Genomic DNA, 27,969 nt, shown 5'->3' with positions numbered 1-27,969 from the left:
TTTATCCTATTATCAAGTAAAGATTGTTTCTTCATGCTTCTTTTTAGCTTTGGCAATGCCTGGCTTGGTCTGTGCTGCTTCATGATGTGCCAATTCGTGGGGTACTTTGGATAGAGGAGATTTAGCGAGCATTTGTCTCAAGTCATACATGACTTCCGTGTCATTGTTGGTCAGGAACGTAATAGCAACACCAGATTTGCCTGCACGACCTGTACGACCGATACGATGGGTGTAATCTACAAAAAAAGTTTACCAGACATTAACTTTTGACAAAATAGCCTTAATAGGTGTACCTTACCTTCAATGTTCTTGGCCATATCGTAATTGATAACAAGCGACACGTTCTTAACATCAATACCACGTCCAGCCACATCGGTAGCAACTAGCACATCAGCATTACCAGTCTTGAGTTGCGTCAAAGCAGATTCTCTACAATTAAATTAGTGAGCTCAACTAGCCCCTAATAATTTCAAGTTATTACTATTACCTTTGTTCCTGAGATTTACCACCATGTAAGGTTACTGCATGGAATCCCAACTTATTAAGCGCCTTGGCAAGGACATCAACACCCTTCTTTTGATTGACAAATATAATGATAGGAGGCTCGAAAGCACCTGAGTTGAGAATCTCCAGTAGACGGTTCCTAAAAAAAGCTGTATAAGCAAACAGAGAAAAAAATTGCCAGGGGTTGACATTACTTCTTTTTGTTCTCGTCGTTGATCATCTCGACACGTTGTTCAACAGTCTCCACAGCCTGACCAGCGGTGCCGATTGTAACAACTGCAGGGCGTCTCAAATACTTCTTCGCCAGTCGCTCTACTGCTGGAGGCATGGTGGCTGAAAACATGGTGGTTTGGCGATACTTTCTTCCATTAGCCTCTTGTTCTTGCTCGTCTTCAGGTTTAACATTGGAAACAGGTAGAGCATCGAGAATAAAATTCACATCGGCTTCAAAACCCATATCAATCATACGATCGGCTTCATCCATTACGACATAGGTACACTGGTTCAACACCAAAATGCGTCGGTCAAGACAATCCTTCAAACGGCCTGGTGTAGCGATAATGATTTCAGCACCGTTACGCAAATTAAATGATTGCTCCTCAATCGCATGCTAAAAAAAACAAGAGGCCAAGGCGTTAGAAGTCATTCCCTTGGGTAGTTTTCATTATACTTACACCACCAACGATAGAAACACAGTTAAATCCCATTGGGGTGGCAAACTTTAGAGTTTCCTGCTCGATCTGCTGTGCAAGTTCACGAGTCGGCGCCATGATCAATGCATAGGGTCCATCAGCCATATTATCCATATTGAGTTTGGGCAAGTCCGAGATATAGCAAAGCAGCGGAATAACGAATGAAGCAGTTTTACCCGAACCTATGCCAACATGTTATGATACGGCATGAATCACATATTTTGTTATCTTACCAGTTTCAGCAATGCCAATGATATCTCGATTCTGGTTGCCGATAGGAATTGCTTGTCTTTGAATAGGAGTAGGTTCCTTGTACCCAACGCCTTCGATGATCTCCAAAACTCGAGAGGGAAGTTGCGATTCATCCCATGAACGAATAGGACGAGGGATATTGCCACCTACGATTTAAGCTATCTGTTAATCACGTGACAAAATGACATCTTTCACTTTTACCTTTGGTCGTAATGTTGAAATCTTCTTTGAAAATACGCCAATCTCTTTCAGTCATTTGCTGTAAGGGTTTCTCTGTCCAATGACGGTCATCCCACATCATCTTGGCCTCCTTCTTGCGATCCATTTCCATAAGTTCCCTATAGCATTAAAAAGTCAGCTGGAGGGTAACATTTGAGTAAGTAGTAAATAATACATACATGGCGCGTTCTTGTTCTTCAGCAGTCTGGCGATCCTTAAGTAACCGATTGTAGAATTCGGATCGATGCTTCTTTTGTTCCTTGATATCAACACCAGCAATGTGTCCACGTCCAAACATCTGTGCACTGTGTCGATTCGCGTATAGGGGATTGAAGTCGTAAGACGTATCTTCACCGGCATCCCAATCGAAAACAAATTTGCGTTCATTCATACGTCGTATTTTGCGCTTTTTGCGTTCCCCACCGAAATAACGTTCCTATGAATACATTCTCAGATTAGCCATCCATTGCCCTGCATGATTCAATACCATCCTTACGCGAATAGCTTGTTTTTCCTTATCATTCAATCCATTTTCTGAATCAGGTTCTTCTGGGGTCCGTTCACGCCTCTTGTTATCGTTTTCTCGTCGAGAGGATCGACCATGGCGAGAATGGCGACTGTGCTGCTCTTGCATCGTACGTCGATATTCATCTTCTGCTTTCATATCAAACGATTGACGAGCTTGACGTTCTTGTTCTTCACGCTTTCTTTTCTCTTCCACTTCTTTCTGTCGACGTTCTAAAGCCAATCGCTGTCGCTCTTCCTTGGTCAAGAATTTCGGCTAGCGATGCATAAAGTAAGTGAGCTGGTGAAGTGAACCGGCTGAACCTTAGAATCAACATACTTTGTTTGCAGCATTCTTCTCTTGTTCTTTTCTCTCGATCAGTTCCTCTATCGAAATCGGTACTCGTCGCTTTGCAGGATCCATGGTTGCAATTGAAAGGTTGCTGAGAGCTGCGGTCAATATGGTGGGCGTAGGAATCGTCTCGACTTGATTCAGTGACTTTGTGCCCCCGCTCGGAGCTGTCGATGATCTCTGCCAGCATGGTGTTTCATGGACTCTCCTCCAACCCTATGAGGTAGCGCTCTTTGCTATACATAAAGTGATGTTAGGAATATCCATACTCTCGTAACAATAAAGTTTGGTGGTTGTATCTCTAGCCGACTACAGGTTGCTATTCATAATGCAGTAACTATGTGTTACCACTACTGGTTGCCATGATACCAATAATATGGTGGAATTTGCGACCTTCAGCATGAGACATTCAAATCTGGAGCCAACATGTTGTTTATTTGATAGTTCACAAACATCACAATGGGAGCATTATCATTCTTCAGTACGCAGGGTAGTCATGGTTGCCATGTAAGAATAGTATGGCTTGTATGTGTGTATCCTCAACGGGCCAGTGAAACCCAGCGCATTTAAAATGTGTTGGCTCTTGCTGCGTAACAAGCACCTTCCCTCTCTTCACCACAGTTATGAGCAAAAGAAAATACGATGGTATTATATACTAGTGCCGGCAAATTAGACTACAATCTTATATAACATACCCCTAGAAACGTCGACTGATGAGGAAGATAGTGATGTTCAGCTAGACGATTCACTACAGTTAAAGCTTCATGGTGAGGCTCCAAGCTTTTCCAATCAACTACTTTTTATATAACATGGTTCTATTTTTCAGTACCAAAGAATGCCAATCTCGACATATCCTCGTTGAATATCGGTCACCATGAGCAAGATCGCTCGGATTTTATTTCACATATGTTCGGCAAAGAGGATTATACGTATCTTCCATTAAAGAAAGACCACGCTTCTCGACCACTATGGATCAGTCCTGAAGATGGCCATATTATCCTTGAAGGCTTTTCACCTATTGCAGAGCAAGCTCAGGATTTTCTTGTTGCCATTAGCGAGCCTGTCAGTCGCCCAGCCCATATTCATGAATACAAGTTGACACCCTATTCTCTATATGCCGCTGTTTCTGTCGGACTAGAGACTGAAGATATCATTGAAGTCTTGAATCGCCTTTCCAAAGTACCAGTCCCAGAATCCATCACACAGTTCATTCGCCAATGTACATTATCTTATGGCAAAGTGAAACTCGTATTGAAGCACAATCGATATTATGTCGAATCCTCACACCCAGAGACGCTTCAAATGCTGCTCAAAGATACAGTCATTAACCAAGGACGGATTGTGCGGGATGAAAATGATCAAGTCATCAGTGCGCCTGCTGGTTCAAGTGCTTTGCTGGTGAATAATAAACCATCTGGAAAGAACTTAGCTATATCCGGCATCAATAAGCAGTCTCCAGCAGCAGAAGGTGGAAAGGATAAGGATAAGTCCAAAGCGGCATTAGACGAAGAAGCGCAAAAGAGAATGGAAGAAGAGCAACTCTTTGGTGCTGTGGTTCGCATTGATAAGGAGGATGAAGAGGAAGATCTCGATGGTGGTGAACAGGTGCATTCCTTTGAAATCGCTGCAGAGCAAGTGGAGGTATGAATTTTTTGCACATTACGACAAATAAGATGGCTTACAAAATTCATAGAACATCAAAAAACGTTGCAATGACATTGATTATCCTATGCTCGAGGAATACGACTTTCGGAACGACACAGTCAATGCCAATCTCGAGATTGATCTCAAACCTACCACTGTGATTCGACCTTATCAAGAAAAGAGCTTGTCAAAGATGTTTGGTAACGGGTAATGCTTCTATTCTTTGCAATGATTTGTGCAATACATTAACGCGGTGAGGTAGTCGTGCACGATCCGGCATTATTGTGTTACCGTGCGGAGCAGGAAAAACGCTTGTTGGCATTACCGCTGCATGTACGATAAAGAAGAGCTGCCTGGTTTTATGTACATCATCGTAAGCACCAATGGGTACTAGGGTACATAAGTATGATACCTATCTAAGCTTACAAAACAATAGGGTCTCGGTCATGCAATGGAAACAGCAATTCCTACAATGGAGCAACATCAAAGAGAATCAAATCGCTGTATTTACATCCGATTGCAAGGAGAAGGTACGTATATGGCTTTTGGTGATGAAAGCTGTTCCATCCTAATTTTTTTTCAAAAGTTTTCGGGAAGCTCAGGCATCGTCATTTCAACATACTCCATGGTTGCCAACAAGCGTAAACGGTCCTATGATGCACAAAAGATGATGGAATTTCTTGAATCAAGGGAGTGGGGCTTTTTACTTCTTGATGAAGTGCACGTTGTACCTGCCAACATGTTCCGTACCGTTGTTACAACAATAGCTGCCCACGCTAAGCTTGGCTTAACTGGTTTGTGCAGTGAAATGAAGGGACTCATAATACCTATACTCAATGACCTTTTTCCCCTTGTAGCAACCCTTGTGCGAGAAGATGAAAAGATTGATGATCTCAACTTTTTAATTGGTCCCAAGTTATACGAAGCCAACTGGATGGATCTTGCCAGTCGCGGACATATTGCCAATGTCCAGGTAAGTAAATCTTGACTCTTGAGGTACATACGTGGAGAATTTCCTGACATGAAGAACATAGTGTGCGGAGGTCTGGTGCCCTATGACCCCTGAATTCTACAAGGAGTATCTTCGAGAGAATTCGAGGAAACGAATGCTACTATATGTTATGAATCCGAAGAAATTGCAGGCGTGTCAATATCTTATTCAATACCATGAACGACGAGGTGACAAGATTATCGTGTTTTCGGATAATGTATATGCATTGGTGGTATGTAAATCGGGTCACAGAAGCAAAGGAAGATTGGTACATGTATTCAATTGTCTTATTTGTTCCTCAGGAATATGCAAAAAAGTTGGAGAAACCTTACATCTATGGCGGCACTGGCCAACAAGAACGAATGCGGATTTTACAAAACTTCCAGTATAACCCGGCAGTCAATACCATTTTCCTTTCGAAGGTAGGTATCATACATCATAAGTAAAATATAAGCTTACGTTGATGCATAGGTTGGTGATACGAGCATTGATTTACCAGAAGCCACATGCTTGATTCAAATATCATCTCATTATGGATCCAGACGTCAAGAGGCACAGCGTTTAGGTAAGCGTAGTCTATGTGTATAAGGAACGAAGCTAATGAGCTATAGGCCGGATTCTTCGAGCAAAAAGGAGGAATGATGAAGGCTTCAATGCGTTCTTCTATTCGCTGGTATCGCGGGACACACAAGAAATGTATTACTCGACGAAACGGCAGCAGTTTTTAATCGATCAAGGATATGCGTTTAAGGTGATTACAAATCTAGAAGGCATGGACAGCGATCCCAACCTGGTGTTCCGAACACATCAAGAGCAGATGGATTTACTAAAATCAGTATTATTGACCAACGAGGTAAACTATGCAGGAATTTATCTAATTGCATCATGCTGATTATGTCCTATATAGTCTGATCTTAAAGACGAAGATTTTGGTGCAATTGATGATGTGGGTCGCATCACAGACCGAAAAGTAGCAGCCAAGGGACGACCATCTAACGCCAAACGATCAATGACGTCTTCTAAAACTCTCGCTGGTGGAGATAATATGGCTTATTTGGAATACTCGCGGAATTCAGGTGGTCAATTTACTTCATCGTCAGGAGGTCGTGGTCGTGGACAGCAAGGAGGATCTCGAGAACATCATGCCTTATTCAAAAAATATTTGGGTCGGGTAAGTACAATATCTACAGAGTTAAAATTAGGCTCTAATGCTAGTTATTTGTAGAAATGATATCAGCAATCATTGTTTTCGATCTATATCAATACAATCACTCAATGGATAGCGATCTCTTAGTATAATTCAATTTTATCTTATAAGCAATTGGATAAAGCTTTTCCCATGTTCATGCCCCACTCGAACCTACATTGGTGAATTATAAGACCGCGTGGTCGGCTGAGTCATCTTTTGCACATCTTTCGCAGCAACATGTTCACTGGTCTTGTAGAGCAAATCGGCACAGTTATTGGACTTGATCCCCAAGACACGAGTGAATCGGGTGGAAACGGCTGGAGCTTGACAATCGGCGATGCTGCTTCCATTCTAGGTGATTGTCATATTGGTGACAGCATTGCTATCAATGGTTTGTGACACTATTACTACTGCAAACTTGCAACAGCAAACTTAAGTCGTTTCTTTTTAGGAACATGCTTGACTGTTACCGAATTTGATAAGGAAACCTTTAAAGTTGGCGTTGCTCCCGAGAGCTTACGAAGGACCAACTTGGGAGATTTGAAGGTGGGAAGCAAAGTGAATCTTGAGCGAGCTATGGATAGTCAAAAACGATTCGGTGGCCATATGGTGCAAGGCCATGTGGATACCACTGTCAGCATTATCAACATTAAACCCGAAGGCAATTCCGTGTGGTTCACATTCCAGACAGACGACAAGGACATCATGCGCTACATCATTCCCAAAGGTTTCATATGTCTTGACGGAACCTCGCTTACCGTATGCGACGTCGACGACAACGCAAGAACTTTCTCAATCATGATGATCGCTCATACACAAGAACACGTGGTTATGCCTCTGAAGAGTGTCGGTGACCGAGTCAACGTCGAAGTCGATATGCTTGCCAAGTATGCATTAAAGAGCCTTCAAAGTGCAATTACGGATAGCGAAGGATTACTGACATTAGTAAAACGCGCCACTGCATTGTAAAAAGATCATCAATAAACTATCTAGCATACGTCCTTTCTTTTGACACATAGCGTGATCCCTTATATTTGACCAAAAAAAGTCCATAATACCAATAAACTAGTACGCTAGCTAGTTCCGATGAAATGAGGTACGAAAGACGGTGCTGCTGGATTCAATTTGTTGGATGGCATAAAAGAGTCAATCTCATTTCCTGTGGTGTCCGGATTTCCCGTTGCAGAAAGACCATCATCATGAACTAAAGGCGACTCGTGTGAAGATGAAGGAACGAAACTGAGAGCAAATGCATTCAACTTTGCACCATTGATCCTTTTGGCCTTTTCAATCATTCTTTTCTTGATCTCATCCTCGTCTCTTGAAGCAATAAACGGTTGCCCATGGGATATAGACGTCCTTTCAGCTTGGTGACCTTTCGTTTCCTCTTCTGTTGTAGAATTGACATTGCTCTTTTGTGTATGCTCGCCTCTTAGATTTCTGAGGACGTTTTGGATTGTTTCACTCGTGTCCCCATTCACCAAATCTTGCAGGGTGCATTCAATCATTTCCACTTCAACAGCAGGTTCAGTAGGCAATTGAACAAGACTAGCAAGGCTAACAGTGATCTGTGCAACTTCCGAATCATCATCGTTGGACGCTGTATTGTTGTCAACGTCTTTCCCGGCCAAAGGTGTTGCAGTGCTATGGCTATTCACCTCTTGGAAACATGAATTGTCGTTTATCCTGAATGCTGCGCCCTTGTGATCGCTGTTCTTGTAACTCGAATGACTTGACATGTTGCTCCAATATATCGATTTCAAGGCGTGATCGTTCGACGTGTTTGAATTCCCCCCTGAAGCCTGCATTGTCAATAGGATCACCTGTTACAAGAGATAAAAGTTTAGAAGAACCTCATATTAAACTGTGCGTTAGCCCTTACAGCATGCAACCATGTGTGGGAGATCCGCAACGCTTGGCTTGGCAACCATATTCAGGTAACTAACTTGAATTCCCGAATCGCCTCTATTCTCCCCTTACACTTGCAAATTTCATTGTTTGACGATGGATATTGCCACTCCCTTGATGTCAGCTGTCGATTTATTCTTAAACAATGAACACACATAGGCTCTTGGACATGAAATTCCAACAAGCATTTATCACTCTTTTTTTAGTGAACACACTTCTTTTGCTTATAATAAAAGGACATCAATGCTCACGTGATAATGCGATCGTCCATTGATATATTTTTGCAATGCATGAATGTGTGAAACACATCTCGTCACACCCACATTATTCGTGCGGTTTGATAAATCACCATCGACACTGTCCGTGGAAAAGCATCGATACCATAGCGCGCTTCCAATGTTGTCAGTAATCGCATTGACCTAACAATGTATCCACATACACCCTATGTCGATAACACCTAAGATCCTTTACTATATCCTCAATAGCATACATCTATAACTGAAAAAGGTTTATATGTATCTCGATTCCATAATGGTGGACGTCCTGGTCACGCTATCGACTTTTTTGGTCAAGTGTCTTGTTGCCTTATTCTTCCGAGTGAGAAACTAAAGTTTTGGTAACACCCGCTCAACAGCGCGTGATTACAGAGTTTGACGTGTCTATCCCTATAAAATGCGTGAATGAAAATCGATTTTTCATTTATTCAACTCGCACACATTATGGTTGTTAACATCAAGGAAGCTGCACGTATCACGGAGGCGTGGGAAGATTTTCTACAGGAGAAATACAACAACAAAGCGCGTTCCGACTTCCGTGACTATGAGACTGCAGCGCCCAATGTTGCCGCCTTCTACAAGGAGAACCACGAAAAGCAGACATTAGAGCATGTGCTAGCAATGAAGAAAAAATATGAAAAACTTGACAAGGCGGAGCTTGGGATTTGGGAGGTGCTTGAGCTATTAAACGGCTTGGTGGATGACTCGGATCCAGATACGGAAATGCCACAAACCGTTCATGCATTGCAATCGGCCGAGGCTGCACGACAAGATGGTCAACCCCGCTGGATGATTTTAACAGCGCTTATCCATGATCTTGGTAAGTACCTTTTCTTCCTCGGCGAACCACAATGGACGGTAAGAGAATACAAATTTTCACCTACTTTTACATAATCTCTTATTCGTTGATGTCCAGGTCGTTGGAGATACCTTTCCCGTTGGTTGTGCGTTTAGCAACAAAGTCGTGCACAGCGAATACTTTGAAGCCAACCCAGACTACCACCATCCAGTATACAGCACCCATGACGGCATTTATACACCGCAATGTGGTCTGGAGAATGTACATTTAAGCTATGGTCATGACGAATATCTCGCCAATGTATGCAAGGATCATCTTCCAGAAGAAGCTGTATACGTGATCCGACATCATTCATTTTATGCATGGCACCATGAACACGAGTACAAGTGGTTGATGAATGAGCGCGACCATGAAATGTTCAAATGGGTCAAGGTTTTCAATCAGTACGATCTTTATTCCAAATCTTCCGATCCACCTGACGTTGACAAGCTCAAGCCTTATTATTTGGATTTGATAGCTGAATTTTTTCCAGAAAAGATTCGATGGTAAAAGCGATGATAATAAAGATTGAAACATCTGGTGGTTGGCTCACGTGTGAGCTATGCTATTTTTTTTGGGGTCATCATGCCGTTCCTCCCCTGTAACTCTTCCATACACGCAATGAAATAGTCATATCCAAAGTCGCTTTAATGGCGACTAATAAACTCCAAATCAAGTTTGACAGGTGTACAAAAGCCCATCCCTTCCACTACGATTCCATCCTTGTGAATCGAATCCTTAGTAAGTGACCATTCATATCTGCGAACTTGAACGATGTCAATGGAAATACGAAAATCCCTGGTGTTGAACTTACGCAGCATTGCTAAAAACACACGCAGCTCAGCGAGTGCTAAATTTTGACCGACGCATAATCGTGGTCCAATCCCGAAGGCAATAAACGCTGTCCCATCACCCTGTGCCTTGAGTTTATCGTATTCGTCCCCAGGTTCAAACCTCTCTGGCCTGAATGCTTCAGGGTCATTCCACACACGAGGATTGTGATGAGCTTCATAAAGGTTGATGGCGATGGTTGTTCCTTTTGGGATAAAGACGCCATCAATGTACGTGTCTTGTGCAGCAACACGAGGAACGGCGTTGGTCACCGACATGCTCATGCGCAGCGTCTCATTGATGATTGCAGTAAGATAATCCATCTCTTGAAGTTGGGCAGCTGTGGGACGTATATCCTTATGAGCAGGGTCATCTCCCAGAATACGGATGACTTGTTGCCTCGCCTTTGTTTGTACTTGCTATATGAATGTATCATTTGAGTGCGCTTTCTATTACTTAAGTGAGTGAACCCAATTACCATATGTGTGGCCATAAAGTACACTGAGCGAGCAATTGCATTGCTTATATTATCGTGGCCAGCAATGAAAAAGGCAGTGAGATTATTCTGTTGATCACATGATTAGCCGTGTGGTTGTCTAATACATCGGTATTAATACCAGCATCTCTTCATTGCTCAGTCTTAATCCTTGCTCATTTTCTCTTTCTACTAATAAAGTCAGCATGTCCTTTTCATGGTCAGGGACTGTATCGTCATGTGGCTGCTGTTTATCCAATGTTGCTCGCTTTTCATCAGCAAGTAATTGAATGCGACCGAGAAAATCAGTCACCAGTTGGTGATCACGAACCCGTGAAGGAAAAAGAAAACGAAGCTGTTTGTCAAGCACAGGAAATACGAAAAAGAAAGGATCGGTTGCGGCTTTCATAATATGGATATACGTGTTGTGCCAATAGCTGTCGCCATCCTGAATAGCACAAAAGTCGACACCTGTTGATTTGATATTAGCAGCTTTTTAGGTGCATAAAGCACGAAGTCATACCCAAAATCCCCTGCCCAAGTACGTCCAAAGTGAAACGCTCCGTTAAGTTGTGGATATTAAACACGCCCCCTTTTCCCATCACAATGTTGAAAAGGTCTTCGGATAGACGACCGCATATGTTAACGGGCAACGACCGGTGAAAGGCTGGATTAGTGATCTAACCACCACATATTTTCATCTTTAATACTACCACCTCGCAACTTCTGTAGTAATATCCATTCTCTTCGCCTATCTTACCCTTCGCTGCAGTTTCCATTGATTGCCATTTACCATAAATACATTTGGACCAAATCCAATTCGCCCAAACAATGTACCTTTACGCATATTTATCACGTCTGCTTTAGGGAACTGATCTAAATTTTGCTTGCTGAGTGAGATTTCGATCATACATCGGCTTTACCTTACCTTGTTGCGTGAGAACTTGACGCATGTGATTCGGCATGGACACATGGACACCCCACCCATACTCGTCGTATCCCTTGCGAGTTTTTCTCTTTTAGTTTGATTGCACGACAGTGCCATTATCCTGTGTTTATCTCTTTACCACGAACAACCCATTTGAAGATTGCTTCAAAGCACGTAAATTGATCAGCTTGCCAATCTCCTCTCTTGACTTTCGTTCCAACATTACAGCCTTGATGTATCGAATAAAGTCAATGTAGGGAATGTGTCTAAGTTTGCGTGGCGGCTTGAGAACGTAGCGATCGATGAAGACAGCAACGAGCAGTGATGTTGTCAGCAACATAGGTATCCGCTGCCATGACATTTTGCTCAAAACAGTTAATGCCTTTGATAAGTGCAGTAATAGGTCAATTTTCTTAAAAGTTCGAAAGGAAGAATACAGTGTGTATAAATTGCTAATGTTTACACTAATTTATATCTTTTCTATTCGACATAGTTTTTCACACAAAGCTGCATGGATATGCAAGCCGTACGTTAGTGTTCGAAACAATTCTGCACAATGACTCTAGTTCACCGTGTCAGATGTCGGATCAACCATAGTACTCAATTGAGGTTTTTATGTTGCGTATTCGATAGTCGGCATCGCTTGGTGTGTCACAGACCGGTCATTATGACCCAAGCAAGGGGTGATAGTTGACGGGGATGCTACCTAAGCCAACTTTTCGGGTGCATTTCGCGAGATAGTTTACGTCAAAAGGCACATTTTGAATATAAGCTTCATCAAGCGAGGTGATTAGGTTTCACCTTGTCAAAGCGTCAAATAAAGTGAGAACAAGCACTAGGATAATAATAAAATCTCAACATTACGAACAATAGCGCATGAATTGCTCCCAAAAAGGGCTCTCACTCATGATACTCACTAGGGCTTTTGAAGGCGTCAGTGGCACCGCCAAAGGGGTGACGCGACAATTTCCTGCGACTGGCTTATCAAATTGCTGAAGAGCCTGAAACGGATGCATGTCAAATTAGGTATAGCTTAATTGGCCTATGCCATGTGAAACTCTCTCGAAAGCACGCTGACCATGCCGTCGTGTGATTTGATGGTTAGTAAGCTACATGGCATCATGCGAAAAGAGCTAGAGGGCGGTTTGACGGACTTTGCATTGCCCTGTAATGATATTGATCATGAACAAGGCAGCACAGAATCAAGACAACTGATGTATCTTATGGCGTAGCTGATTACTCAATCACATCTCGACCAATTTACATGTATATAGGAAAAGCAATAAAACGTTTGAGTTTTATTTTGCATAGATACAGGTGAAAGAGAGGGTGGTTGCTTATGGACAAAGAGACAGCAGGGAATAAGGGAATAAATGATGAAGAAACTATGTGTGCAGGAAGGCACCAAGAGGATATCTGAAAATGATTACACGAAAAGGATCGAAAAAAAGGGGTTGTAGCGAGAAAGGTGACAACAAACCGATAGCTCGATTATTGTGAGTAAGTCGCTGCTAATGGCTCTCTTTCAACTTGATGCTGTTGCTGTTGGTGGATAGATAGTTTTCGTTGTTGATCACGCTTATGGCGGGATACAGCTGCGGCAGCCATCGAGCTTGTAGAACGTACACGAAGCGAGCCCGGTACAACACCAAGCCGGTTGACAATCTCTCGTTCAATTTGAGGGTAGATCTCATCGCTCGTTCTTCCAGAAATTGTCTTTGCTATATCACTATAATGATCCAGAAGAGGGGCAGCCATTGTTTTGTACTGCTGCATGCGTACCCGAAATACTTCAGGGGTATCATCAGGTCGCTTTGAGAGAGGTTCGCCTGTAATATCATCAATTCCTGGTGTCCTTGGAGGGTTGTATGAAAGGTTGTAAACGCGTCCAGAAGGAACGTGTACCCAACGATCTAAACAAGAACTTTATTAGCTCCTCGCTCATTACTGGGCCACATGAATATAACTATTGTGTGCTTACCCATGATGCGTTCAAGAATCACTTCTTCTGGCACCTCCAAGTTGATAACGAGATTTAGCGGTTGGTTTAATCGCTGCAACATCGTGTCCAACGTCTTGGCTTGTAGAAGGGACCGTGGGAATCCATCGAGTAACCAGTTCTGTGTTATCTTAGTTAGCTCTTTTTGGATATTTTGATAAGCGGTATCACATTCTCGTACATACCGGATTACCCAAGTGCTCCAATTCAGTATCAATCAATGATAGCATAACTTCATCAGGCACTAGCTGACCATTAGCCACGTATTCACCAGCTTTTAGCCCTGCTGGTGTCTTTTGGTTGATGTTCCTTCTCAGCAAATCGCCACTAGACAGGTGGGTGACACCAAAGTTTGCCTTCAATCTGTTTGATTGAGTGCCCTTGCCTGAGCCCTATCGTCAAAACCCATTAGCCACTACAACTACTTTGAACACCTTTTGCACCCTTTTGCTGGTGCTGCCAGCTATTAAACGTACAGGACTACCTAAAAGTAAAAGTCGAACAGGATGTGTGTCACTAACAGAGCAGTCGTGAAAGTAGCGTGCTGATAGTCGGTTCACAGTTGGAATCGGGAGCGAACGCAATCTCGACAAGGCCATTACGACAAAACAAGCAAAAGAACAGGGAGGAGAACCTTTTGTGAGATAACAATTATTTTATCTGCTGACTACGAAACTTTGATAAGAAAAAATTGATCATCCATTGGATGGAGATACCTACGCTCATTTGACACCCACGTCACTGGCCTGCCCTGCAATGCATTGAGTGTGCAGACGAATCTTCTGATAGCCGAATTGATATTACACCCTTGAAGATTTACAAGATTTACACTCCCAAGGTTTATCATAGATAGTATACAATACAATGGCATATCAGATCTTTTCAATCCCTGCCGATGCACAATATGACGATGACTAACAAGTTGCTTATACGTTTATATTTTTTTTGTGAGCTTGTAAGAAGGTAAACATCCGTGGGAGTTAGCGGTGTAATATTCCCGATCGCACAGCTCAAAACAACAAACACTATAGCTTGAGCCTATACTTGTTGGTATTTTCTACCAGCAAGAAGATTTTGGTACATCGGTGAGATGATAACGAAAATGAACTACTTGCTATGGTAGTAGCAGTGATCACAACTTATGCATTGGTCATCTATTATTGCTTGAAGGCAATTCGCCACAACAGTCAATACAATACTGTATGATGGCTACGTGTCTTTTTAAACCATCAAGGCTATGTTGCAGGATACAACCGATGACTGCCTCGAGCCTGTACTGTGGATACGATTGGGCGGTGATATGAGTGTCTCATTATGCATCTTCATAGTAAAGGAAAAAGACTACCTTAACGTCGCACATTATTCACTAGTTCGCAAAACATTAGCAAAACATCGATTTAAGCATCCTAGTTTTCTTGATCTCTGTGCAACAGGTATGCCACCATCCTACTCACTAATGTATCTTGAGCATCTATACTCATATTCAAACCCCTTTATACTGGGGCCTCACATATGCTGCATTGAAAGTGAGTTAGTACAAGATGTAGATTGAATCTGACCAGGCTATTCCAAGTTGGCGCGTTCATGCTGTCACATAGTTCTTAACAGGCTTACTTCTTCTATAGCATCACAGGTATAGAACCAAGTACCACTTTTACGTATAATAGCTGATTGCAAAAATGCCTCGCTTACTTTTGACCATATAGATTAAATTACAGCTCGTTGGGTATTGTCCCTCCGTCCTTTACCTTTCAACATATGCTTGGAGTCCAGTGGGAAAATCCAAGGACGCAAAGAGCCTTCTACTCATACTCTAAAGACTGGCTCTTGGTCCTGCTTATGCTTGCAGTGTTTTTCGCCATTGACCTCATTATGCCCTTCCATCGTCAATTCTCAGTCGAAGACAAGACACTCATGTACAAGTTCACAGAACATGAAACTGTGCCAGCATGGACACTTGTGGTAAGTCATCCACTAGTAGTCTATAAGTCGAATGCTGAATATCCAAAGTTTACGTAGTTAATATGTCTGTTGGGACCTGCTCTTCTTATTGGCATCATCTCGATACATTTTCAGAAGAGTACTCGCGACTTTTTCATTGGTGTGCTCGGTAAATGTCAAGGCATCAACACCTCTACACCCATGTGTAACTTATTGTTATATTAATAGGTCTATTTCTTGCACTTTCAATGACAATTATGCTGACCGATATTATCAAGGTATATAGGGATTCCTCGATGACGATGCAAACTGACGAAGAGCACTACATAGATTACGGCAGGACGTCCTCGTCCCGATTTCCTTGCACGATGTAAACCACCGCTTGATGTGGTGGATCCTCCATTGGGATTGTCTGATTATACGGTCTGCACTACTCCGATTGATTCGTATATTATGCGTGATGGTTTCAAAAGCTTTCCAAGTGGCCATTCTTCATGTAAGTTCATATTTACAAAGGTATCATAGCCTCGTCTAATGTAAACATCATCAGTCTCCTTTGCAGGTCTTGGTTATTTCGCGTTTTATCTGGCAGGAAAAATGCATATCTTTGATGAACGCGGGGTATGTAGACCACCTTTATGCATGCTCCTCTTTTTTCCTCTTTCTCACAATCACTGCATAGCATACTTATAAATGCTTTCTATTCGCTTTTCCATGCATTGCAGCATTACTTGTAGCTATTTCACGTACGCGAGACAATCGACATCATTGGCAAGACGTATTGATTGGAAGCCTTTTGGGCGCAGGATGTGCTTATTTTGCATATCGTCAGTACTACCCTTCCCTCATTGTTGCTGAATGTGAACTACCTTATAATGCACGTTTCGGCTCTATTGACTTGTCAGAAGAAGAAAGGCCAATCATGTATGCGGAGGAGGATGAAGAAGCGAATCTAGAATCAGGAAATGAATGTGAAGAATCATCATCAAGTACTACCACCCAAACACCTTCCGACGAACAACGTTATCGTAAAAATGTCTCAAGTATACATCGAGGTTCAATAAGCACTGGAGTAGCGCGGTTTTGATATAGCGATAGAAAACATTTATCTACGTATTTTCGAATGTGCAAATATAATTGTCATTGTGAACTATCCTAACACTTAGTCCTTGACCCGATTAAATGATACAGATAATAGCTTATGACTACAGCGACGCGACATGTTCGTATGGAATGGGATCTTCTTCAATACCAAGCTCTTCCTGGAAAACAAAATGAGAAGCAGCTCAATAGTGACTATTTGGAGTCACGTCATACCTTGAGTTCAGCGGGTTTGTCAGCCGATTGCTCAGTCACTGTGCTAAAGATGTCTACAAACTTTATGCACATTGCATGTTTAGAAGTTACGCCTACTTTTGTGCAAGACATGATGCTCTTACCATCTTACGTCTTATACGCCATTCCTTTCTCATGTGTTCAAGTACGGTGTCGATTCGTTTCCGCTCTTCAGGGGCTAGCAAAGTCTGGCCTTGTTTTATCTTTTCCAGGCGTCCTCTGTAAGTCTCGTTCTAAAAGGTAATAAGATGTTATTAGCATTTGTGACGCGTACTGCTTATGTGGTACCTCTTGAGTGAGTTTACTTGCTAGCTCTTTAGCATCTTGAGTCAAAGGTGTAATGGTGATATCCCGTAATGTGCTCGATAAATGCTGGTTTTCTTGCATGGTGCTCTCTACTTGATTGGCAAGGGTTTGTACGTTTACATCCATAGCTTCCAATTGCTCGGGGAGCATATCTGTCTTATCCTAGTGTACGACGTCAAGCAATGTCACCTTTCTGGCCAGACATCAGGAAATGCGCATGAAAATCTTTGCATACCTGCTTGATAGAATAGATGGTCATTTTCCCATAAGTTTTTGACACCACTGTCTCTTGCTCTGTCAGGCGATCAAGTGCCTTAACAATGTTGCTCTTTTGATATTTGCCGTGGAGGTTGTTAAAGACATCGGCTAGTAAACCATGTGCATGTGAACACCTGAATTGTCGGGCCTACCCCCAATCATCCATGCACGTACTCGCACTGTAGGGCCGATTCACTTTGCGCAGGTAGTTGCGTACCACAATGTCCTCCTCTATGAAAGCGCATTAGAATCCTAACGGCTAGCTGCAATCATGAATCGTACCTTCTGAATTGGGAGATGGAGCTTTTCGTTTACCCATGTTGAAAAGAAGAGGACGAGAGCAAAGAAGAAAAGAGACTATCTACATTTTGACCCACTTTGATCATGCATTTTGATACCGACATCACCACCTCCTATGAAGCCCTGGCGAGAATAGTGATCCCTTTATTACTAATATGGAACGATGCATTAGATAACAGTGTGCAAAGATTGGTACCTGCACCTATAGAAACGCCAATTAGGTAGTGTACAAGGTTGTTCAATTGATATGATGAACACACACAACCCACACTTTCTCTCTCTGTTTATGGCTTTAGGAGTCTAATTTACTAAATGATGGCGGTGCCCATACAAGCATCACGCGTGGTATTTGGCTTGAAAAATCTGATGTACCTTCCAGCAAAAGTAGATCCTCTTCTTCATATCAACTCCTTGCAGGTACTTGTGGATTGAATTTTGACTTTTCCCTGTCAATGGATTTTCGCTTCTGATAACAGATGCCAATCAGCGGATTTCCCGCTGCCCTTTTATTCTTTAGCTTTTCCTTTTCCATGGTTTTATGCAAGTTCTTTCAAGAAGGACGCTGTAATCGCGGCAACTCGTGTAATTTCGAGCACGTTAATCCACGTAGCCAGTCAGACAAGTACAAGTAAGTACACTTGCATTTGTGTCAAAGTGAGTGAGATATTTATTCGAATGACGACTTTAGTGAAAGCTCTATACGATTAAGTCTTCAAGATGAGCGACCTATTTGGCGTCTCAGCGTATTCGGTCCAGCCAAGGAAGAGCCAAACCTCATTGTTGGTACAGATCTCTCCTGTGAAGAAGATCGTATGCTGTACCACATGAGTATGAGAGCAACAGGCAACGCTACTCAATATGTATGCTATTGCAATAACGGGTTTACAAGGCATAAAACTCACATGCAGTCAACTACTATTACTAGATACAAAATCATGAAAAAGCACAGCAACAAATGGATCAACAAGTGAATGCAATCCTTCAAAATTCCACTGCAGCCATACAACATTATGAAAAGCAAAAGTCAAGTAATACAACAGCGTTTGGCGGTGGCCCTATGAGTGGAAAGCAATTTGAGCCATTCCACGGAGGGGGAGGAGGGGGAGGAGCCTTTGGTGTCTCATCTTCTTCTGGTTTCGGAAGTGGTGCCTTTGGTCAAAAGCCTGGAGGAGGATTTGGATCCGGAGGATTTGGATCAACATCAGCACCTGCATTTGGTGGTCAACCAGCATTTGGGTCTACATCAACTATAGGCACTGGTGCTCCTGCTTTTGGATCTACATCATCACTCGGTTCTGGTGGCGCAGCTCCTGCTTTTGGGTCAACATCAGCTCTTGGTTCCAGTGGTGCTGCTCCTGCTTTTGGGTCAACATCAGCTCTTGGTTCCAGTGGTGCCGCTCCAGCATTCGGATCAACATCAGCTCTTGGTAGTGGTGCTCCTGCTTTTGGGTCAACATCAGCTCTTGGTTCCAGTGGTACAGCTCCAGCATTTGGGTCAACATCTGCACTTGGTTCTAGTGGCGCAACTCCTGCTTTTGGATCAACATCTACTCTAGGTTCTAGTGGTACAGCTCCAGCATTTGGATCAACATCTGCACTTGGTTCCAGTGGTGCAGCTCCATCATTTGGTTCGACGTCGACACTAGGGATAAATAACAATAATAGTGTTCCTGGCTTTGGTTCCACATCTACCCTTGGTAACAATAGCAGTAGTTTTGCCCAACAACAATCCTCATTACCCGACAATGATCCTGCAGCGATAGCCTTCAAGCAAGATCGCTTTGTATATAAACAAATCCCAGAAATTGAACCACCCATGGGCTTACGGTAGCTCCAACAAATAAAATTTGCATATGATGATATTACTTACAACTGGCTTCATGTTACAGGTATGTGTGTTCCATTTACAAAGAGACAAGATACAAGGAAAGATCTACTATATATAAAATCCATGAAAAAAAAGCACAAATATCTCCAAAGAATGCTCTCAAGAGAGAATCAGAGCGGCAGTATCCATGTACAATAAGAGATTTGAGAATCTCAAAATCAGTTGGGAGTAATTGGTACCCCCATATCAACAAAAGAAAGAAAAAACGTGAGAGATTGATCCTAAACGGCTGTTCACTGCTTTGTAACGGTTGTATCACATACACCAGATCCAGCGACACCGTCAATATCCGTCTCCAAACCACCCAAGCCGGTTGCTTGCAATAACTTTTCCACTTCTGTAAAATTGAAGTCAATTTCCCAATCCCCTAGTAATATCCCCTTTAACTTACTAAGAAGCAGATGACGGCCATACGTAAAACGCTTTAAGGACTGTAGATGGGGTCTAATCCGAGCAATTAAAAGGCCGCGTTGATCTTGGTCAACTACATCCAACATTTTCTGCACCACATAATTGGCGTATTGGTCTTTCATCATGATCACCAAAGGACAAGAACTATACAGGCAAAGAAGATTGGAGTGAGAAACCCCTATGAAGTATCTTTTCTCCATATCTCCGCGCCTTACCCGTCAGGTCTGTTTTGTAACACTTCTTCAATTAACTCTTGACGCTCGGATTTGGTACCAAAGTCGACGCATTTTTCCACCACGTTGCTTGCAAACTTATGCTTGCTCAGAGGGAGAACTTGGCCTCTGATCTTGGTGATGATAGCCGACTTATCAGCAGGTCGTCCTCGTTCAAGGATATGTTGGATCACCTGAATACACGTACATGATGAATCAGCAACCCAGTATTTGTAACCTTTTATCGTAGCTTACATAATTTCCGTACTGATCTTGTACCAATTGTTGGGTGCATCGATGCAATTCCTCTAAAAGAGGAGTCTGAAAATATTACGTCAAGAGATACTCTTTCCAATTTGTGAGTACAATAGCACTTACTGTTTCCACTTGGCTGCAGTGCTCAAACATCCGCTGGATGACACGACACCCGTAAGGATGGGTTGCCAAATTATACACTTGTCCATGGAATGCATCAATGATAAACTGGATGTATTGCGCAGGAACACGCTCAATAGCCTTGCAAAGTGAAAAAAAGTGTAAGTAGCTTTTCTCAATAACAAATTTACAAGCTTACCTTTTGGATAACATGATTACCGTTTTGGTCTTTGATGCATTTCAAAACACAACCATCCAATTCACTAACAAGTCTCGCTTGTTGCTCGGTCAATACATGTTCCAGCGCCTTTATAGATACGTAGAATTAGCAATGCTGTTTCAAACGTTCTACCCATTTATACCAACCTTTTGAACTACGCGGCACCCATACATTTGTAACGAAAGCGATACTACATGGCCTTCCATTTGCTTGGCAAGAATTGTCTTTTGCGCTTGATTGCCATGCTCAAAAAACTTTTGCAAGACGTAGTTTCCAAACACATCGGTCATCAACTGAAGCGCGTTAGGGAGGACCTCCTCAAACACCATTTGCTTTTCCTCGCTATTAGCTGTTTCCAACTTTTGTTGAATGAATCGCGACCCGTGCTGATCACCACTAAACTCAACAATATGACCAGCAATATCCTGTGTCCATATGTGAGTTGTATGCATTAGGGGATAGATAATAACGACTTACCTTAAGCTCGTATTTTTTGCTCTTAGAGTTTCTGAATTCTGTCAAAAGCCTGCTTTGAATACTGAGAGCCATATCCTGAGATACACGTAGTGGTGCGTTGTTAGAAGCCATGGCACGCAAGCGATTCAATTGTGGTGAGTCCAACGTTTGCATCTGCTGCTGAAGCAACAATTGTTGTCTTGCTGCAAGAAGTTGTTGTTGTTGCTGCTGGATAAGTAATTGTTGTTGCAATAACTTTCGGTCATTCATTGGCATGCCTATTGTTAAGATATTAGCCATCAATCATCCTCACAGAATAGTGACGCATGCCTACCATATCCTGCAGGGTCCATGTAATCAAGCCGCCCATAAGTTAACGCATCGTCACCCGAAAGATCAAGACCTGAAGGTAAGAGAAGACCAGGTGCTGCGGATAAAGCACTTCCATCGTAATAATTTGGCACAGGAGATTGCTGCTGACGTTGCCAATAGGGACTTGATTGTTGATCAGGCAAGCCATATATATCCTAAGCATGGATATAGATATCAGCAGCTTGAAGTCAATCACTCGAAGGTAATTACTTCCAACATACCTCATCATTAAGCATCATGGAACCTAATTGTTTGCCAAGTTGGTCGGTCTGATCCGGCATATTTCCTTGCGTGTGAAGGCCAACTCCATTAGGTCTGGGCGGTGTTGAACTTGATCGCAATGGAGGCGAATGCTGACTCAGGTTTGGATTCAATGGTGGTGTTGGAATAGCATGTTGGAAATGATGGCTACGATTAAGCACATTGGCATTCTTTACATGGCTTTCCATTAAATCAAATGATGATGTTGTCTGTTTCTGATAGCCACCAAGATCCATGGCATGCTCAGGATAACGTTTCTGTGATGGATCAAAGCCTGCATTCTCCATGATCGGCGTAGTAGAACGTGCAAGCTGAGAGCGAGGACGTGAAAGGCCATTCAGGGAAGATGAACCAGTAGAGAAATCCTATCACCATGTTATGAGTCTTACTCATAACAATCCTACATGCTAATAAATACGTACCTTCTGCATGATATCATCATATTTCTGATACGGTCGTCCAGCGGCGCTTGTAGTCTCTTTCCGGGCACCTGGTAACATATATTCTATAGTCAAGAGTCAATGGATGTAATTCTAATAATATACCTGATATTCCTACCACGGCTATCTGATGCAGGGCTTCTTTCCCACAGTTGCCAAGGTTGCATATGCGGACGCAAACCTGGTTCGATTTTACCAAGATCCACAGGTGGTGCACTGTTTGGGCGATTATTATCCTCTTGGAAAAATGAGGCGGACGACGTAGATTCTGCAGGTGCAAATAGATCATATTCATAGTCCAACTTTTCGTGTAAAAGAGCCGCAAGCTGTCATGATAAACAAAAAAAAATTAGAGAACAAATACAACCAAGCAGTAGCTTTGAACAGCCTTTAACTTTTGTTATCCGCTACATAAAAACAAACAATACCTGTCCTTGTGAGGGATTCTTTGCTCTGGGCTGATGCAGATTGGATTTGTGAGGTGTACTGGGGGACATTGAGCTGCGATCGTCCAATAACTTGTGCATCATGTTGAAGTAAGGTTGTAAAGCTATTGAGTTTCCACAAGAGGCTTGGAAGTCTCCTGATGAAGAATCCCGAGTTGAATTTGCAGCAGTTGAAGCGTGCAAAGCTTTCCTTTGGGAGAGTGAAAGTGAGGGTTTCAAGGGTACAAATGGCTCTGCTCCTGGCAGTCAGTCTAGTCTTTCTGAAAATGAAAAGCCGGTCAACAGTCATTGGCCCGCTTGAAGAAAAAAAAGAGACAGCTATAGCTGAAAGCACACCATCCTAATATCATGGAAACGAGTAATCTATATTCAAAGAATCACTCTATAGTCAACACCTTCCAAACTTATACCTGTGACCCGTTCAATGCGATGCTTACTAGTATGATATGTATGATCGAACAGAGTGATATGAGTGGTTTGACTACTGATCTAAGCAAACGTATTTGGAAGCGATATGCGTATAATAAATAGTTTCTACGGTATCTACACACATGTTGTTCACCACGATACGTCTGCTGAAAATCCGGTCAAGCGTATGCGTCATGCACTGGCATTTCATTAATGCAAGGCGACAGGGGCGTATGCATCTTGCTCGAAATTGATTGGTTTCGTCCATGTTTGTATCATGCATCCGAAACTCTTAAAACCCTGCACTTCTTCAGACATCGTTTTAACCCTTCTTCCTTTTATCGTATTTTACAAACTATGTCAACCTCCAAAGACACTGAGAAGAAGGTTAACCAGAATATTGACAAGGCTTCTGGTATCGCTCAAGAGAACATTGAAAAGGCATCTGGCTTTGCCCAAGATGAAGTGTCTCGCCTCCGTGCTGAACTTGACGATTTGCGTCGCAAGGCTGGACCAAAAATGCATGAAGCAGAGAATTATTTAACGTCACCTTGCGCACTTGGCTTCTACCAAGGTATTTAAACAGACCTATGCTGGTAGTGGTATGAAAAAGACAAGATAGTAATCACGGAATGTGTCTAGGCGTTGTCACGGGGGTAGTGCTTGTACTTGCTTACGCTAAATGGAATGGAGGTCTTCGTATTTAAAGCCTGAATCATGCTAATACATGAATAAAATCACTTGGTTCAATCACTGCATCAGAAATGCTTGGGCTTTTCGGTTTTAACCAAAATGACGGAGACGATATTTGTATATTTGAGCAAACATGACAACTCTTTTCCCCACTTTTTTCTACTGAAAAGTTTCTCACATAGCATAGTTGGAGGTTTTGTGCTATTAGGTCTCGATTAGATATTGGGCATTTAAGCTTAATGCATCTCAATCAATACTGCGCTTAATATTGACTTGATCCATCCATTGCCGGCACACATACCTACAATATCCCTGGGAATATAGTACGAGGATATGAATTATGCTTTATCCAATAATTTCGATGAATGGGGGTTTTATACAATCCTGTTACTGGTTGATCTACTTTAATCCTATATTGTAATTCTCTCTTAACTTAAATGCGTTGCTATCCATCAAATGTGCATACTAAACGTTTCACTTGGCACCATCGCACAGCAGCTCCCTTGCGGGGTTTAAGTTCGATGGTTACACGGCAAACTGTACCGAGAAACTGCAGGCTTCGTTTCTCGCAGGATCTAGCTCAAATGAAAGCTTTTTGCGTTGATCGATAGCAAATTGAGAGCGACATAATATCATAAGTATGTAGGTTGCCATATATTCTGACTGTTGTTTGTATGTGATTTGTGAAACGTGTTCACGGAAAGAAAACCTTGATGCCGCTACGTCATCTGGTGAGGTCGAATCGGTAGAATCTGGATTTTTTATAGATCAATCGTAGCCCTGGATGAGAAGTCTACACTTTTGTTTTTTTTTCCAAAAGATTTTTTACCCATGCCATCATCCATTACACAAATCGACGATTATCCAGCATCAAAAGAACAGTGCAGGGAGATTTCCAAACACCTACCTAACAACAATGATGCCAACCCCGATACAACAACGGCAACCGGTGATAATACCACTAGTGTCAAGAAAAAGAAAAAGAAAAAGCCTTCACGAGGAACACCTGCTGAAGTGAATCCATATTACAAACAAGCAATGCAAAGTTTCCCAGTCATGCTACGCAACACCAAAACCAAAGGACGACATGCTGCTGCTGCCGAGGAATTGACAGAAGGCACTACTGTTTGTTTGGAGCAAGCAACAGCGTACGTGGTTCGCTCAGAGTTCGCAGATCAACACTGTCACGTATGTCTCGATGTGTTGACAACCAAGTTAATGTGTCAGGATTGTCGTAAAGCCTTTTATTGCTCGGAAGCATGTCTGGGACGGGATGATACGCATACACTGGTTTGCTCAACTTTGAGACAAATTGATAGCATTGGCCATGCTACAAGTGTTGAGCCGGACCTGCTGCGACTCGTTACTCTTCTGCTTGCACGTCGACAACGCGACGTTGAAAATAATGATGCATTTCAGCAACGACCTTCGAATGAAATTGAGCGCCCCACACCTTTTTGGTGCACCAATGATCTCATTAGCCACCGTGAACAAGCAGACAAAGCGTTTATACGAGTGGTAGCTGAGGCATCGGAACGTCTCATGTCAGAGTGGGAAGAATCAATGCGTATACCTGTGGATGATTTTGTAACGTTAGCTTGCAGGTAGGCACAATTACGATACCTATGTATGGTAGTGTTAACGAGATCGGTTAATAGGATTAACTCAAACGCACACGGTCTCGGAGATAGCCAAGGGCGTAACACAGATGTTGCATTTGGCTTGTTTCCACTAGGTGCCATGTTCTTCAACCATGCGTGTAACCCCAATTGTGCCTTTGTGGGTCTGCGAAATGGTCAGCTAGCATTTCGCACCATTCGTCCTGTCAGCCGCGAGGAGGAGTTGACTGTAAGCTATATTGATCTTTATGCACCGCGCGATGAGCGTCGACAGGTTTTGCTTGGGTCGAAACACTTTTGGTGCAAATGTAAGCGGTGCACCTCACCTATTGAAGCATCAACAGATCGCTACTTGACTGGTGTCGTTTGTGAAGCGTGTCATGAAGATGTTTATGTAATTCCACCTTCCACCATGGATAACATACAAGCTGGTGACCTACCCGTCAAAATAAGCGAGAATGCAGAATACAAGTGTGCCAAATGCAGCAATAAAACAGCTGCTCGCTCGTTGCAAACCACATTCGAACAAGCCCAAAAGATTTACATGGAAGGAATGATATCTTTACGGAAGCATCGCGACTACCGACGAGCACAGTCCAAGCTCCAGTCGTTAGCCAAAGTCTCGTCTTACGAAGCTTGCAATCTACACCCACAAAATGCATTGAGACTAAATGCATCTATTCCGCTCATGAACTGTCTACGGCATAATGATGATATCGCAGGAGCTATCGATGTGAATCGCTTTATTGTCGAAACCATGGAGAAATACGCTAAACAATACTTGCCGAGAAACACAGCTGAGATATCAGATTTTTACCAAAATCTTGGGGAGTTATGCAAGACAATGGCAGAAAAGTACAATGCTCTCGGTCGTCGTCCATTGGAGAAGCGCTATCGCAACGAAGCAAAAAGTGCTTTTGATCATGCCATCCAAGTTCGCTCGGTCGTTTTTGGTTCCTGTCACCCAAAGACAAAATTTGTCATGGAGCAAGCTGCAAGTGTGTTTGTATAAACTGTAATACAATTTATATTGTTAGAATTAGAGGCAAAAGTGTATACTAGGTAATATGGCTGCATGAAGAGGTATAAAGAGTTGTCTTGGTTTGTTTGATGAGAGGAAATCTCAGGAAGGTGTAGGGTCATTAGACGCATGTAAAAGTGCAATTCATAATATTAGAGTACAATATTCTATCAATCCACCATTCATGCTTTTTATTCAATAGGGTCACCCCAACGATTAGTACGTACAGGACCATTGTGGCGATGTTCTACTTCCTCACGAGTCCTTGGGAGACTATCCACTTCGTTTTTACTCCTTTCTTGTAAGTCCCTTGCAACATCAGCACGTGTTTGAGTGCGACCATCTATACCATCGGGATTCTTTTGTGCTTCCATTCGTAGTCGAGCCCATGTGTTATCGGGTGCATTTTGAGCCCGTATCTTATCCCAAGCGCTTTCTTGACGTGGTTTTTGTTGCTGATGTTGCTGCTGAAGTACTGAATTTAAGAGCTCTTGCTGCTTTTCAGGTGCTGCAAATACAAGTTCGTAATGAATGTTCCGATATCTTTAATAACTTGAATTGATCGACACATACCATCTTTGTCGCTTTCGAACTCATTTGACAACCGGTTATGGTCTTCTGTCTCATCCAATGAGAATTCATTGAAATAAGAGTTGTCTACACTATCGTTTTGTGCCGAGCCAGAGTCAATTGTTCGTTGCGGTGCCTGCGGTAACGCCGATGGCTGGCCACGGGATTGTATCATTTCCTTTCTGTAGGTCACATGTAAGTTGACAAAACATAGCCTTTTCATAGTACAATAGCTTACTGTACTTCGCGGACAAGATTGACTAAACGTTGTGGATCTGGTAGTTCTTTGATAGCTCTCACGCCCGCCAGCGAACCCGATATAAGGCCCATTTGGGAACCTATGAGGAAACCTCCACCTGCAAGGGCAAAAACTTGCAACGGCGCAAACCGCTTCCGTTTACCTGCTTGCACTGTTAGCTCGTGGGTCAATGGGGGTCTGCACCAATGTACCTAAGAAGAAAGCAGCCAATGCGCCAGTGAATCCACCCAAGGTAGCTATAACGAACCACAATGTCAGCGTTTATGTTTTCAGAATTTGACCAAAGGAATCGGCGTACTGTGAGTATTCACTTCTCGTCTAGCCTTGTCGATGGCTCGGATCTCTTGTTCTGACAAATTGTATTCCTTGACGCGATCGCGAACACGCTTGTACACCTCTTCATTCATTAGAACGGGGGTCTAGTCAATAAATGGACGAGGCCTAGCTACTTGCACCACCCGCTTTAGATAATCCTTTATTGAAGCCCAGATGGAACATTGCATCAATTTTGCCACACAAAACGTCAATTTGCTTTAGCGATTAGTATATATTACCATATTTTTGTTGAGATGACCTT

At 42.6% G+C, this 27,969-nt stretch overlaps 14 protein-coding genes across 14 annotated transcripts; 7 read left to right on the top strand and 7 right to left on the bottom strand.

Moving 5' to 3' along the window:
- Positions 1 to 12: 12 nt before the first annotated feature.
- On the bottom strand, positions 13 to 2,595 carry O0I10_009504 (uncharacterized protein; the record flags this gene model as incomplete). Its single annotated transcript, XM_058489495.1, has 10 exons — positions 13 to 236; positions 299 to 429; positions 488 to 643; positions 699 to 1,114; positions 1,179 to 1,378; positions 1,430 to 1,594; positions 1,650 to 1,786; positions 1,847 to 2,103; positions 2,164 to 2,448; positions 2,512 to 2,595. 10 exons carry the CDS (start codon positions 2,593 to 2,595, stop codon positions 13 to 15), a joined length of 2,055 nt encoding a protein of 684 aa, XP_058339697.1.
- Positions 2,596 to 3,146: 551 nt separating this feature from the next.
- On the top strand, positions 3,147 to 6,389 carry O0I10_009503 (uncharacterized protein; the record flags this gene model as incomplete). The annotated part of the gene is made up of 14 exons (XM_058489494.1): positions 3,147 to 3,168; positions 3,225 to 3,290; positions 3,350 to 4,164; positions 4,217 to 4,374; positions 4,430 to 4,540; positions 4,604 to 4,697; positions 4,754 to 4,961; positions 5,025 to 5,140; positions 5,202 to 5,390; positions 5,461 to 5,580; positions 5,630 to 5,723; positions 5,770 to 6,011; positions 6,066 to 6,329; positions 6,384 to 6,389. 14 exons carry the CDS (start codon positions 3,147 to 3,149, stop codon positions 6,387 to 6,389), a joined length of 2,505 nt encoding a protein of 834 aa, XP_058339696.1.
- A 195-nt stretch (positions 6,390 to 6,584) lies between these two features.
- O0I10_009502 (riboflavin synthase, alpha subunit) lies at positions 6,585 to 7,316 on the top strand (the record flags this gene model as incomplete). The annotated part of the gene is made up of 2 exons (XM_058489493.1): positions 6,585 to 6,738; positions 6,799 to 7,316. 2 exons carry the CDS (start codon positions 6,585 to 6,587, stop codon positions 7,314 to 7,316), a joined length of 672 nt encoding a protein of 223 aa, XP_058339695.1.
- Positions 7,317 to 7,420: 104 nt separating this feature from the next.
- Positions 7,421 to 8,155, bottom strand: O0I10_009501 (uncharacterized protein; the record flags this gene model as incomplete). Its single annotated transcript, XM_058489492.1, has 1 exon — positions 7,421 to 8,155. One exon carries the CDS (start codon positions 8,153 to 8,155, stop codon positions 7,421 to 7,423), a length of 735 nt encoding a protein of 244 aa, XP_058339694.1.
- Positions 8,156 to 8,974: 819 nt separating this feature from the next.
- Positions 8,975 to 9,878, top strand: O0I10_009500 (uncharacterized protein; the record flags this gene model as incomplete). The annotated part of the gene is made up of 2 exons (XM_058489491.1): positions 8,975 to 9,388; positions 9,447 to 9,878. 2 exons carry the CDS (start codon positions 8,975 to 8,977, stop codon positions 9,876 to 9,878), a joined length of 846 nt encoding a protein of 281 aa, XP_058339693.1.
- Positions 9,879 to 10,015: 137 nt separating this feature from the next.
- On the bottom strand, positions 10,016 to 11,963 carry O0I10_009499 (uncharacterized protein; the record flags this gene model as incomplete). The annotated part of the gene is made up of 8 exons (XM_058489490.1): positions 10,016 to 10,134; positions 10,183 to 10,618; positions 10,678 to 10,764; positions 10,817 to 11,145; positions 11,198 to 11,354; positions 11,435 to 11,550; positions 11,603 to 11,675; positions 11,742 to 11,963. 8 exons carry the CDS (start codon positions 11,961 to 11,963, stop codon positions 10,016 to 10,018), a joined length of 1,539 nt encoding a protein of 512 aa, XP_058339692.1.
- Positions 11,964 to 13,093: 1,130 nt separating this feature from the next.
- O0I10_009498 (uncharacterized protein) lies at positions 13,094 to 14,200 on the bottom strand (the record flags this gene model as incomplete). The annotated part of the gene is made up of 4 exons (XM_058489489.1): positions 13,094 to 13,515; positions 13,584 to 13,722; positions 13,787 to 13,993; positions 14,078 to 14,200. 4 exons carry the CDS (start codon positions 14,198 to 14,200, stop codon positions 13,094 to 13,096), a joined length of 891 nt encoding a protein of 296 aa, XP_058339691.1.
- Positions 14,201 to 15,359: 1,159 nt separating this feature from the next.
- On the top strand, positions 15,360 to 16,629 carry O0I10_009497 (uncharacterized protein; the record flags this gene model as incomplete). Its single annotated transcript, XM_058489488.1, has 6 exons — positions 15,360 to 15,563; positions 15,621 to 15,711; positions 15,771 to 15,820; positions 15,873 to 16,038; positions 16,093 to 16,163; positions 16,225 to 16,629. The coding sequence occupies 6 exons, from the start codon at positions 15,360 to 15,362 to the stop codon at positions 16,627 to 16,629; spliced, it is 987 nt and encodes a 328-aa protein (XP_058339690.1).
- A 118-nt stretch (positions 16,630 to 16,747) lies between these two features.
- On the bottom strand, positions 16,748 to 17,760 carry O0I10_009496 (uncharacterized protein; the record flags this gene model as incomplete). Its single annotated transcript, XM_058489487.1, has 7 exons — positions 16,748 to 16,804; positions 16,860 to 16,919; positions 16,982 to 17,110; positions 17,166 to 17,345; positions 17,419 to 17,549; positions 17,616 to 17,672; positions 17,724 to 17,760. The coding sequence occupies 7 exons, from the start codon at positions 17,758 to 17,760 to the stop codon at positions 16,748 to 16,750; spliced, it is 651 nt and encodes a 216-aa protein (XP_058339689.1).
- Positions 17,761 to 18,271: 511 nt separating this feature from the next.
- O0I10_009495 (uncharacterized protein) lies at positions 18,272 to 19,572 on the top strand (the record flags this gene model as incomplete). The annotated part of the gene is made up of 3 exons (XM_058489486.1): positions 18,272 to 18,369; positions 18,430 to 18,601; positions 18,667 to 19,572. The coding sequence occupies 3 exons, from the start codon at positions 18,272 to 18,274 to the stop codon at positions 19,570 to 19,572; spliced, it is 1,176 nt and encodes a 391-aa protein (XP_058339688.1).
- A 290-nt stretch (positions 19,573 to 19,862) lies between these two features.
- O0I10_009494 (uncharacterized protein) lies at positions 19,863 to 22,906 on the bottom strand (the record flags this gene model as incomplete). The annotated part of the gene is made up of 13 exons (XM_058489485.1): positions 19,863 to 19,966; positions 20,021 to 20,184; positions 20,256 to 20,446; positions 20,508 to 20,573; positions 20,631 to 20,768; positions 20,827 to 20,934; positions 20,994 to 21,272; positions 21,325 to 21,581; positions 21,638 to 21,830; positions 21,897 to 22,301; positions 22,359 to 22,441; positions 22,495 to 22,702; positions 22,805 to 22,906. 13 exons carry the CDS (start codon positions 22,904 to 22,906, stop codon positions 19,863 to 19,865), a joined length of 2,298 nt encoding a protein of 765 aa, XP_058339687.1.
- Positions 22,907 to 23,587: 681 nt separating this feature from the next.
- Positions 23,588 to 23,937, top strand: O0I10_009493 (uncharacterized protein; the record flags this gene model as incomplete). The annotated part of the gene is made up of 2 exons (XM_058489484.1): positions 23,588 to 23,804; positions 23,873 to 23,937. 2 exons carry the CDS (start codon positions 23,588 to 23,590, stop codon positions 23,935 to 23,937), a joined length of 282 nt encoding a protein of 93 aa, XP_058339686.1.
- Positions 23,938 to 24,754: 817 nt separating this feature from the next.
- On the top strand, positions 24,755 to 26,554 carry O0I10_009492 (uncharacterized protein; the record flags this gene model as incomplete). The annotated part of the gene is made up of 2 exons (XM_058489483.1): positions 24,755 to 25,527; positions 25,582 to 26,554. The coding sequence occupies 2 exons, from the start codon at positions 24,755 to 24,757 to the stop codon at positions 26,552 to 26,554; spliced, it is 1,746 nt and encodes a 581-aa protein (XP_058339685.1).
- A 200-nt stretch (positions 26,555 to 26,754) lies between these two features.
- O0I10_009491 (uncharacterized protein) lies at positions 26,755 to 27,799 on the bottom strand (the record flags this gene model as incomplete). The annotated part of the gene is made up of 5 exons (XM_058489482.1): positions 26,755 to 27,071; positions 27,137 to 27,315; positions 27,372 to 27,534; positions 27,584 to 27,628; positions 27,691 to 27,799. 5 exons carry the CDS (start codon positions 27,797 to 27,799, stop codon positions 26,755 to 26,757), a joined length of 813 nt encoding a protein of 270 aa, XP_058339684.1.
- Positions 27,800 to 27,969: the final 170 nt, after the last annotated feature.

The sequence above is a fragment of the Lichtheimia ornata genome (genome assembly GCF_029851405.1).
Source record: "Lichtheimia ornata isolate CBS 291.66 chromosome Unknown scaffold00056, whole genome shotgun sequence".
NCBI classification, from domain to species: Eukaryota; Fungi; Mucoromycota; class Mucoromycetes; order Mucorales; family Lichtheimiaceae; genus Lichtheimia; species Lichtheimia ornata.
The sequence above is the reverse complement of the archived record's forward strand: the minus strand, read 5'-3'. Positions and strand labels throughout refer to the sequence as shown.